Genomic DNA, 12,551 nt, shown 5'->3' with positions numbered 1-12,551 from the left:
CTTAATATTCTTTGGAAATACAGAAAGACTTAGCTTCATGAATCATACCGAACCATTGTGACTGGCTTGATTGCTTTAAAAAAAAAAAAAAAAGAAGTTTTTGCATTGCATACCCATGACTTTGATTGTGAGCTCACTATTGAAACTGAATTAAAATACTTAAAGATCATCCTCACGTCTCTAAGAAAGAATCATTAGTAGTTCAGAAAATTCTGTTATCCAAAAGGGGACTGTCTAGTTTTTAGATTATTAGGTCCAGCACGTCTCTGAGTTTCATTGCTTCTTGTGTGCATTCAGGAAAAGTAAAATTCTGTCTGTGAATCTCTGTACCAATTTAATTTTTAAAGACTATCTTATATTTTGGGCTGTCAGTATAAATAATTCTATATTTACATGGAATAGTAGCCTTGCATTAATGAAGAAATTAGGTTGTTCTATCAGTTTTCACTACATGTAATTAGAGAGTTATTTATTAAAGGTAATTTATTTCTGTTAGCTAAACATACCCCCTCCAAATTTATTAGCAATACAAACTTGTTTTCAAAGTTCATATTCATAAGGCATCTCAGTCCTGTACTTCACCACTTGTGTTTAATCACAAATTCAAACTGATAAATTAATAAGTTTAAAATACAAATCCATTTCTAACCTGACTAGTGAGCTTTGTAACTGGAATGATTGAATGTTGATTAAAACCATATCTTTGCTGAAGCATTCTAGAACCAGAATGTATTTTGCTATATTTTGATTACATTTTTAAAGTGATTACTGAACAAGATGCATTTGGAAAATAAATAGGTTTACAGTAAAATCTTCTTGTAGGTTTACTATAATTGTCTTGGAAACATTTGTCAAAAAATGTGAAATCTGTTATATGGTATGTTTCCCTTATTCATATTTAATTGTTATGGAAAGTCATGAAAAATCTTATTTTTTTTAATTTCAAGCAATTACGTTAGTCTTTTAAATATTAAATTACAGACGTGCATTTATATTTTTGGATTTAGTCATGTCAAATGATACACTCTGAGCTCAGTAGGTAATTATGCAGATCTGTCTTTGTTCTAGCTATTTAAGGACAGCCAATCAGACTGAAATGCTTAATGGGGCTGTTCCACCAGGTTAATGTTCTAATACAATGATGTTAGTAATTCTCTTTGAACTTCTCAGATAAAAGATATGTAAGTAGAGAGTTGTTATAATGATAAAACTTTCATAAATATTAATTAAAGAAAAACAGTACTTCTGTTTTCTCCATGAAGAGAAGTTCACTAAGCTGCTAGATTTAAACTGCTACACAACTTAAGGTAATTGGCAAACTTGATAATTATGCTACACATGTGACATTTTTATGACCATTTCTGCATATTCTTATTCCACAGTGAAAAATACCTATTTATGGCTAACCCGTCTTTTCTGAAAAGGGCCTTAAAGTATTTTTTTGTTTAATAGTTTTAATAACTGGGATGTTGTGTGTTGTCCATGAGCCCAGTGTCCTCCATGTGTAATCTTCTAACCCAGTGACAACCCCAGTGGCATTTTCACACGGTTTCACTGAGGGAATCAAGCCTTTCAATGCTCAACCCACATGTTTTAGGTGGCACAGTTGGTAAGAAGTAGAATCAGGATTTGAAGTCACATCTTCCCGAACCAAAAGCCATGCTTAAGTACTGAACTTTTTACTAATCTAACAAAATTGGCTGTGAAAAGTTTTTTTTTTTGAACTTAAAAGACCAAATAATTAACATGATCTCCTGTAGCTTAGTGAACTAAGGAGTATAGCTCATGTAAATATTAGTTCCATTTAATGTTAGCTCATACCTGACAATGTTTTACACTAATATACTATAGCCTGATAGTGAGAGTTGTTATTATTTATGTTATAGGCAGCATGGTATTGGGGCAGGGGGTGGTGAGGTACGAGAGATTGTTACATGATATTAATAGATAAAATAATTCATGTTACTAAATGGATGTTACATGGGAATGTGTTGAATCATGGTTCAGCTACTTACTACCCATGTGACTTTATAAATAACTTAATTTCTAGGAGACTTAGTTTTTCCCAAATTTTTAGTAATAATAAATAATAATAATAATAATAATAATAATAGGATAATAGGGGCTTTTGTAAGAAACAAAGATGGACACATATTGTTTTCCTTTCATCTCACACCCCTTAGAGCTTCTCTTATCCCTTTGGAATTTGTGAGAAAACAATTTTCTTTAGAACGGACCATTTCAAAGAGTGAAGACTTTCAAACAAAATAATAAAATCAAGTTCTTAAATCCAGTCCTTCCCTTGGTTTCTAAAAAAATTTATTGTAATGAGCCATATGCTGCTACATCATCTAATAACCAAAGTAATATGCAGGATGTAAAGGTTCCATAATTATCTCTTCCTTAGTTTGAATTCTCAATTCATCTCATTCATATGCAAAAAAATACATCATTTTTTAAAGGGTTAGAGAATCAAAAAATGTGCTTCCTACTTACCTCTTGTACTAGGTGCTCAGGTATGCAGCTGTTGTGAGCTAAAGAAATTCTTGGAAAATATTTCATGAATGCTTGTTAATTAAATCTAGGCCACATACTATTCATAAGAGATTACCTACTGTAATATAAGTCAGGAGATAATTGTTTTGGTTTTTGCTGTCAGAATTGTTCTTGACATGGCCATGTTTGTTAACACATGCTTCAATTTTACTATGGAAGAAAGAAGGATCATTCTTTTTCATAAAAGAAGAACTCTTAGAATTGTGGCCTATATGAATGCAACATAAGTAATGTGAATTTTTTTTATTATTTGTAATTATTTTATCAGTGTAAGTAGGCGATCCTGTTAAAACCTCTTCTCAAAGATGATTTTTAAAATATTAAATTACCTGGTTCAGCTCCATTCAAGTGAAATCAATAAGTGAAACTTACTTATTATCTCTACATTGATCTTCCACTAAGTAGAAGAGTAGAAGTTTAGTATCTTCCACTAATACTTTGAATTTAGTGGGATAAAGAGGTATCTTAATTTTCTTGAAGTGCTATCAACAATAACATGGCTTATTTGTTGAACTTGATATCCAAAAAGTAAGCCTTATTGTGAAAGAAATAAATTAATCCCATTATTATTTTAAGTATACTTTTGTGTTTATACCCTTCTGAAAGACTGTGCAGATAGCTCCTGATGAAAAGGAGATTTAGCAGTCCTCCTACCAAAATGATATTAATAGATAAAATAATTCATGTTACTAAATGGATTTACTCTGTATTTGCTCTCATGTTCATTCTTAATTAATTTGTAAACAACTCTAGCAAAGGCATATTTAATTAAGTCTTTCTGTCCAGACAGGTGCAATTTCCCATTCTTCTGACACTTAGAACAATTGTTTTTCCATTAGCTTCTTGAAATTTGAGCCAAAAATAAATGGAGACTATTTTTTAAACATTGCCAAATATATTTATCTCTTCAGTGGTCTACAGTGTCTTACAAATTAGTTGTAACTTTCTTTTTTTGATCAAATTATGGTATGTTCATTTGGTTAAATTATGCTAAATTTAAGTTACAGTAAGTTACTCTTCCCCTAGTTGGAGAACAGGGAAGGTTAATGAAGTAGAACAAAAGGCTGAAAAATTAATTAGCCAGACAACTATTGTTTTACTTCATTCTCAGACAAAAATAATACAGCCTATTAAGTTACTGAAGTAAATATTCATCATAGAATCCTTCATTCCAAGTAACTCAGAGCTTTCCCTATTCACTCTATTCCTGAAGAATAATTAATACATAAATAAAACATTTTATAAGCATAAAATGCTATGCAATGTGTTATGTATGTAATGCTTTTAAGTATTATCTTGCAATATGATAAACATTTACCAATGAAATTGAGGGATGTCTGTGAAATTTTTTATGAAGTTTTAGATCTGCACTCAAACATTTTGCATCTCCATATTAAGCATTCATCGGCATATTACACTGGACTTCAGCTGGTTTTTAAAGGCTAATTTGCATTTTATAATACACTAATCAAGTATTTTAGAGGATTCAAATCAGAGGAACTAGTTAAAAGAAATTAAAGAGCCTTTGGTGATATGTTGTTAACTATAATTGCATTATTTTTTGGCTTTATAATAGCAGGACCAATCTTTGAAACAGGAGCTATTTCATATTTCCTGGAGTTAACAATAACATTTACCTACGGATTTCTTGTGCGCTCTAAATTTTACAGTGTCAGTTTGTAAATTACTATTACTCTAGTAATAGTAACAGTAATAGTAATATGTAATATGTAAATTACATACAGGTATAGATACATCTTATCTGTAATTTAAAAAAAAATTAATGTTTACTTATTTTTGAGAGACAGAACAGGAGGGAGGGCCAGAGAGAGAGACAGACACAGAATCTGAAGCAGGCTCCAGGCTCTGAACTGTCAGCACAGAGCCCAACACATGGCTTGAACTCATGAGCCATGAGATCTTGACCTGAGCCAAAGTTGGATGCTCAACCAACTGAGCCACCCAGGCACCCCAGTAATTTTTGTAATTGTAGATGAGATATGTGATTATTTAAAATTTTTCTACTAGTAAACATTTTTGTACTTTCTGTTTTGAGGAAAGTGTGCACTGTGCCATTTATTTATAATCTAAGTTCCTCAGAGCCATCTTTCACTAGAATTAATGTTCAAAGAGCCACACAATCCCACAGCTAAAACACAGTTGGATACTAAAATGTTCTTCCAGATTTAGTGCTTTCTAAATGGTAGCCCCAGGTTGTCTGGAGAAACTTCAGTCTGTTCTAAAAACAAACCCTTGGGTGGAGAAGAAATAGAGTATTTTCTCAATAGTGCTGAGTTAGAATAAAAGTGTGGAATCCGTTTATATTCTCAGAATAATCAGGTTATTTTATGGCAGTTGATTTAATTTGATATATTTTTTTAAAAGGTTGAGGTTGGTAAATTTGGGCAAAATATCCATATATCTATCCTGAAGAAACTGACTTCAGTATTTCTACATATGCCTAGAATTTGCCATCTTCTAACCATTACCCCTTTCTAGTCTTTTATAGAAAATAGCAAGTTCTTTGAACAATATGAAGTGACATACCAGATCTTGAAACAGACAGCTGAGATGTACGTCAAAGCTGATGGTTCAGGTAAAAAACACTGACAGAATTTGTTGCCATGTTGAACGCAGTAGAATTTAGAACCTACAGGTTTCTGTGTGATCACATCATTTTTTGTTTTTTCCCCGAAGGATCTTTTTATGACCGGGCCATTGGCCTGGAGAACACATATTGGATTCACATATTGGATTCAGTCCCCTTGAGTTTGTGCAATGCCTGTCTAACCTATGTAATAACGGTGTGTGTGTGTGTGTGTGTGTGTGTGTGTGTGTGTGCGCGCGCGCACGTGTGGTCTTCTGAGAAGGGGCAAAATAAGTGTTCAGTGTCTAAACTGTGATTTTCTAACCTATTTGCAGTTCTGTGGATTAAGTGAAAAAAACAGTAACTTGAGTATCATTATCAAGTAAATGAAAACTTAAGTTACTGTGGATACACAAATTGTAACTAACATATGTTGGCTTCATTTTGTAAATATATCTGTCATATTGAATCGAAAATGAACTGTAGCATTTGTGATCAATACTATATATGTGAGCATCTCTTTGAGTACATACAAAATGTGAACAAATATATATGTCATTTATTGCATCCCACTCATCAAAAATTTTAAATATATTATCACCTTTAATCTTTGTAAACAGCTGTGAATATGGTATAACACATCCCCAGCATTTGCTGAATAAAATCCTAACATTTCATCTGTTAACTTCATAATCTGAAGAAGAATTATAAGTGCAAACCAGTATATAGACCATAGGAAAAAGGTTTGGTAGATTTCGAATAAAAAAGTAAAGATTCTATTTTGGTTGATCTGTTTTAGTGGAAGAAGCCGAGAATGTGATGAAATTCATGAATGAAACCACAGCCCAGTGGAGGAACCTCTCAGTAGAGGTCAGGAGCGTGAGAAGCATGCTGGAAGAAGTCATCGCTAACTGGGATCGATATGGCAATACTGTGGCTAGTCTTCAGGCCTGGCTGGAGGATGCTGAGAAAATGCTAAATCAATCAGAGCATGCCAAAAAGGTAATGTCACTTCCTACAAAAGAAACTGAGTACGCATGAACTTAGAAATGAGTCTTTCACAGCATAGTTCTCTAGAGAGTGTTATATCTTTGCAAGTCTGACTCAAGAATCTTGACTTGCCTAAAAAACTGTGCCTTCAGGTTAGTAAATTTCTTTAGGCCAAGAAATGCATTGCTTTATAGAAATTATATTAAAACAGTTCCCTATCGGATCAGTTCAGTGTTTTGCTTTTGTGTTCAGAAGAGGAGGAACCGATGGCCGGACACCCAAACCCAGTGGGCAACAGAGGTCGCTATACTCACTATAAAGTCTATACTTGAAAGGCTCTGACCTCTGTGGTCAGAAATCCTCTGTGGATTTCCTAATTGAAGAGAGGATAACATAATACTGACTCTGTATAATGACACATGCCAGTTGAACATCTGGGCCATCACGTTTTTGTCTCTTTGGATATTCTTTTTTGCATTTTATCAACCCTCAGTCAAAGGTCTTATTCCGGGCAAGAATGATCTTTTTCCTTCGATTCCAGGTGTGTATGTGTGTGTTCAAGAGTTAATGTTTTGCTTTAATGTCACTTACATTAAAATATCACACAAAATGGATTTATTATGTACTTCTTAATGGGAATCTGGCATTTTCCCATGAAAAATCAATTTATAAGTAAAAGATATTAAAATGCCAGGCTCCCATTAAAAAAGTATAGTAAATACATTAGAATTAGTGCTTACTGTCCAAGATCAGTTCTTGTGTGATTGCATTTTGCGAGTAGATGCATTGTTTTTAAATGTTTACCACTCTGTATTTCACACAGATGAAAAATTCTTGTGTAGCTGAGGATGACAAGAATTGTATACCCATACAGATTTTGGCTTTTCTGATTAGACTGACAGTGCCCTAGTAGATGTCATATGTGTTAATTTCATCCAAGGGAATATAACCACCAGAAACAGAAGTGTTCTCATCTATTTATGTGGGAAGTCCTCCCACACATGGTTTTATAAAATAGATTTTGAATTCTCTTTGGTATTCTTGGTTTATACTGTGGTGTATGTGTATAAGTATGTACAAGCACACATGTATTAACTTGAAATCAGCAGAAGACTGCTTCATTGTCAGGGGAGTAACTTTAAACGAATAAAAAAGGATGTTACTGTATTCAGTGTTCCTGGCCCAGATATTTAATTCAAAAATTGTTTTCAATGGTTTATATCCATGATTGTTAATTATCTTCATGCACGATATTCAGATTTTAAAATCAAAGGTAATAGGTCAAAGGTTTATTTATAATCTACAAAGAAAACTATACATTAGTCTAAAATGTTGTACCTTTTATATGACTCTGGCACTGGTGTTTACCAGCCTGAAGACTGTACAAGTCCTTTACACAACAAAAATTCGTTTTTTTATCTGTAAAATAGAAATGACAGAAAATGGTCATTATGTGTTTGTTTGTTTGTTTGTTTGTTTGTTTGTTTGTTTTTGTCTTCAGCAAAAGATATGGCCAAGCCGTTCTTATAAAACGACACTCAGCATTTCTAGCTCCTATTTTTCAACCTCTTTATTGAAAATTGCATTTGGAAAAAGAACTAAGATTTACCTTAAAATTTGCACAAGTTTAGAACAAAGATATTTCACATAGTCTGGTTACTTCCATATCATTTGTTGAGTTTTGGTTTGTGGCTTACAGTAATGTGCATCGTTTATTGTTTAGGATTTTTTTCGAAACTTGCCTCACTGGATACAGCAGCACGCTGCCATGAATGATGCTGGCAATTTTCTAATTGAAACATGTGATGAAATGGTTTCCCGAGATCTTAAACAGCAATTGCTATTGCTCAATGGACGGTGGAGGGAGTTGTTTATGGAAGTCAAGCAAGTATGTCTTTCAAATCTATATATGCTTAGAACATGCATGTGTTACAAACATGCTGATAAACAGTCCGTTTAGAGGCTGTTTTATTGTTGCAGCATGGACTTATTTAGGCAGAGTGCAGATGTGTTTGGAACTGTTATGTTTATTTTGGGTCCTTTATTCTTTCCCACTTACACATTACAGAAATGTATACTTTGGTTAAGGATTGTATTGACATATGGGGCCTCATGTTTGAAATCATAATTCTTCACTTCTGTGCTAGTTTTCTTTTTTCACAGTAATTGGACTTCCTTCAAGTGTATCTAGAATAAGAATCAGAAATCAGTCTTTCTTACCATATAACAATTCTAGAAAGTATGTAAATGTGAGGGTTACAGGCTCCCAGAGGTCGGGCTTACTGATTTTCCGTGTTGTGCTTCTCCCTTTCCTTAACAGTATGCTCGGGCTGATGAGATGGACAGAATGAAGAAGGAGTATGCAGACTGTATTACTGTCCTGTCTGATTTTGCAACTGAAGCCCATAAGAAACTTTCTGAACCCTTAGAAGTCTCTTTTATTAATGTCAAGTTATTAATTCAAGACTTGGAGGTGAGGGGGTTTCTGGACAACAAAGTGAAAACGTGTTCTGTTGTGAAACGAAAGATCATTCATGTTACTCAGATGGTTGCAAAGTTTTCCTGTCTCCTTGGCACCCTTTTGACATGTGTGCATATCCTGATTTGCACCTCAGAATTAAAGATTGCATTTAAATAAAAAAATTTATTTAAATTTTTTAATGCTCTATTTTTTTAAAGGTTAATTTATTTGAGAGGGAGAGAGAAAGCGAGGGAGCATGAGGAGGGAGGGGCTGAGAGAGAGAGGGACAGAAGGTTCAAAGCCGGCTCAGCGCTGACAACGGTGAGCCCAGTGTGGGGTTCAAACTCACCAACTGTGAGCTCATGACCTGAGCCGAAGTCGGAAGCTCAACTGACTGAGCCACCCAGGCACCCCTCTGTTTGAATTTTTTAAAGATATGTTTTGACCATACAGTAACTTCAAAATAGGTTTGTTTGTTTTTTTAATTCAGAGATTTTTTTTTTTTTTTTTTACAACCAAATTACAAAGGACTAGGAGAAAACAGGAAACATCTACATCCAACACTTCTACATAAACGCCTCTACTCTAACAAATTTATTAAATGAATTGTGCTATTTGCATATTTTGAGGACCTTGCAGCTCTCAAAAATGAAGTAGTAGAAGAATATGTAATGACATGGAAAGCTTTTCTAATATACTATTGGGAAAAGCAAAAAACAGTATCCCATTTTTTTGTGTAAATATAAAAAAATGGGTGTAAGCACACAGAGGGGGAAATGTTCATGATATAGTGATGGATGTTGGCTCTGGTTAGCACTGAGTGAGATGCTTGGAAGTAACTTCAGTTTTCTTTTTCTTATTATCTCTAATTCATAAATTGTCTACAGTGACCATGTGTGTTTTGTTTTTTTTAAGATAAGGTAAGTTGTATAATTGTTAAGGTCAGAGGAATTGCCCCAAATTAACATGCATTTACTTGATTTATGATGTTTACATACTACATTCACACATATATTTTGGAAGTGTAAACTTGATGCTTACTTAAGGATTTATGGTTGCTTTTAAAGGAAAGCTTTTATCTGTTTTTAATATGATCTTACCAATATATAACATATTAGCAAAGAAGGAAAGCAATAACTGGAATCTCCAAAAGTTTCTTACAAGTATAGGATTTCATACAGTACATATTGATTTTTGTTCAGCCTTCTGCAGAATTCTGAAATTAAAAGGAAATGTACGTTGTGGTAATGTAGCTGTTTCAATGGCTCCTGCAGGACATTGAGCAGCGGGTGCCTGTAATGGATGCTCAGTACAAGATGATTACCAAGACCGCGCACCTCATTACCAAGGAGAGCTCCCAAGAAGAAGCCAATGAAATGTTTGCAACCATGTCTGGGCTCAAAGAACAGCTAACCAAGGTGGGAAGACATGTTAATGCCAGGGGCCAACACTGCCTTCCGTGTGCCTATACCTCCTCCGGCCAACACACTCATGGGCAAAGTCTTTACCTGTTAAGAGATCATCCTTTTGTTGGTTATTGGGATTCTTGATTTAGTAACTTGGCCATTTAGGAACTTGGTCATGAAGTTTAAAAAATTAAACTATGGAGCTGATGTCAAGTAATTCCTCTGTTAATTTGGAAGTACTAAGAGGTTTATTTTCATAAAATCGATCGGTCTCTTCTGGAGAAATAAGGGGTCAGTGAAATGTCATCCAACAAAGGGGGGAGATAAGGAAAGGGAAGGAAGAGGAAGAGATCATACATTTAAATGAGAAAGAGTTCCCAAATGTCCTTTTTATTGAGGTTTATTTGACTGTTCTAAGAGTATTTATGCTATTTTCTGTGTGAATAGCCCGGAACGTGGAAATTCTGCTCTCTTCAGCTCACGGAGCTCACCTTAGACCTAAGACACATACACTTGTGCCACCTGTGTACAGGGAACCGAGTGAACACTAAACACCAGCCATAAGACTTTTCTGTTCTATTGGGGGATTTTCCTTAAGAGCTTTGGAAGTTCCATTGGGATTTCTTATCTACCTGAAGTTGAGTTTTACGCAGATGGTATTGTTTGCATTTCAGTAACTAATTTTTAATAGGAGGAAGGAGGTAGTATAAATGAAGAGGAAAATGTTGTGATGAAGAATTGAGAAACAGAGGAAAAGACGGCAGAAAAACCTGTAATTTAGGAGAGAACAAGCAGAAGGAGAATAACCCACATGAAGTCAGTAGTGGGCAATTAATGAAAAGAGGAATAAATGAGATAAGTGGAAAAAGGAAGAATCATGGTATTGAAAAAAAGAGAACACTTCATTTGCCAAACTGACATATATTAGAATGTTAATTTGTAATTCTTTTTATTTTTAACATTCAAGTTAAATGTCATCTGTAAAGATTGGGTACAATTCAAAGTCAACGTTACTGATTTGATAACCTTCAAACAGCTTTCAGAGCCATATCTTGCGCTTGCACATCTTAGCCGAGGCCAAGTTTAATGATTTAAGGTGACCTGTGAGAAAGCAGATTCCACCTTTGAGCACATCTAAGTCATTCTGCTTTTTTAAGCTACTGCTTCAGTTGTAGGATCTTAGTAAGTTTTCAGCTGTATCTAGGAAAGACTTATAAAGCACACTGACTTTTAATTTATTTTTATTTATTTTGATGTTTATTTACTTATTCTGAGAGAGAGAGACAGAGAGAGAGAGAGAGAACGTGAGCAGGGGAGAGAGAGAATCCCAAGTAGGCTCTGTGCTGTCAGTGCAAAGCCCAACATGGGGCTCTGTCTTACAAACCGTGATATCGTGACCTGAGCCAAAATCAAGAGTCAGATACTTAACCAACTGAGCCACCTAGGCACCCAGAAACCAACTGGTATTTATACGTGTTAGCAGACTCTCTTTTGTTCAGAATCATTTTAGAAAAACCTTGTTGCAGTAGATCAGTAGCTTTCTTTTGGTGAGTTTACCCTTTAGGCAGTGTATCCGAGAGCATGAGAATATTCATAATTTAAGAAAAAAGAGAATGGTCTATTAACAAGTATTCCATTTCCTTTCGTTGGTTCCCAAAAGTATGAATAATATTTTGGGAGCAATTCTAAGTAAAATGAGTGGGGACAGGAAGTTCTTGAGAACTACTTGATCCTGCATTCCAACATGAAGGTGTTAAGACAGAAACTTTCTGGATCTCTTGATCTCCAGGAACGTATGGCCTCATCGTGAAGATCAAGCTGATATTAATACAAGTGTAGGGTGTCAGTGGTTGAGGCCTCAGTGGTTGAGGGTCCGACTCTTGATTTTGGCTCAGGTCATGATCCCAGGGTCATGGGATGGAACCCCGTGTTGGGCTCTGCGCTGAGCATTGAGCTTGCTTGGGATTCTCTCTCCCCTGCTTGCACGCTCTCTTTCTCTCTTAAAAAAAAAAAAGGGTAACACAAGGGTATAAAGTAACAGCATTTTTTAAAAGACAAGTGACAGATGAGGCTGGGTCAGTTCAGACTAGGGAGACATCCCATGGCTTGGGAACCTTTGTAAATAAACTAGTACATGACTTGTGCACTTGGGGTGAGTAAGATGATTGGTAGAGGGTCGTGACACATGTTGCTGGGGGAGGTAGGGAAGCACAAGGCCTGTCTGGGAAGAATGAGTCAGCAAAGTTACAGGTCTGTCCGGAGTTTAGGGTTCAAGTTGTAGAGACCTTGAAAATAAAGTTGGAAAGTCAGTCTAGATAACGTAATTCGTAACGATCTCAGGTCAGGTTTTGAGGCCAAAATGAAGATCAGTTGCACAGTTTATGAGGGAGAATTCGATGCCATCTGGCTCACTAACAGCCTCGTTTAGATGGGAGGGTGCCATCCAGATGGACACTTTAGATGAATCTTCCTGGGAAAATTCTGTGGCATTTATTTGTCTCAGTGATTGAGTAGTATTGTGTTTTTATATCAAAATGTAACAGTACAAAGG

At 35.1% G+C, this 12,551-nt stretch overlaps 1 protein-coding gene across 21 annotated transcripts in view; it reads left to right on the top strand.

The window, feature by feature from the left end:
- The window catches only part of SYNE1 (spectrin repeat containing nuclear envelope protein 1), a 490,159-nt gene that overhangs the window by 161,071 nt on the left and 316,537 nt on the right, over positions 1–12,551 (top strand). For all 21 annotated transcript variants that reach the window (XM_058735689.1, XM_058735694.1, XM_058735678.1 and 18 more), the window contains 5 exons: positions 5,056–5,152; positions 5,943–6,145; positions 7,857–8,021; positions 8,454–8,606; positions 9,869–10,012. In XM_058735689.1, the coding sequence (XP_058591672.1) occupies positions 5,056–5,152; positions 5,943–6,145; positions 7,857–8,021; positions 8,454–8,606; positions 9,869–10,012 (762 nt within the window). The remainder of the gene's footprint in view (positions 1–5,055; positions 5,153–5,942; positions 6,146–7,856; positions 8,022–8,453; positions 8,607–9,868; positions 10,013–12,551) is intronic.

Source organism: Neofelis nebulosa, chromosome 6 (assembly GCF_028018385.1).
Source record: "Neofelis nebulosa isolate mNeoNeb1 chromosome 6, mNeoNeb1.pri, whole genome shotgun sequence".
In the NCBI taxonomy this organism is placed as follows: domain Eukaryota; kingdom Metazoa; phylum Chordata; class Mammalia; order Carnivora; family Felidae; genus Neofelis; species Neofelis nebulosa.
Note: the sequence above shows the minus strand (reverse complement) of the source record. Positions and strands in the feature narration are given on the sequence as shown.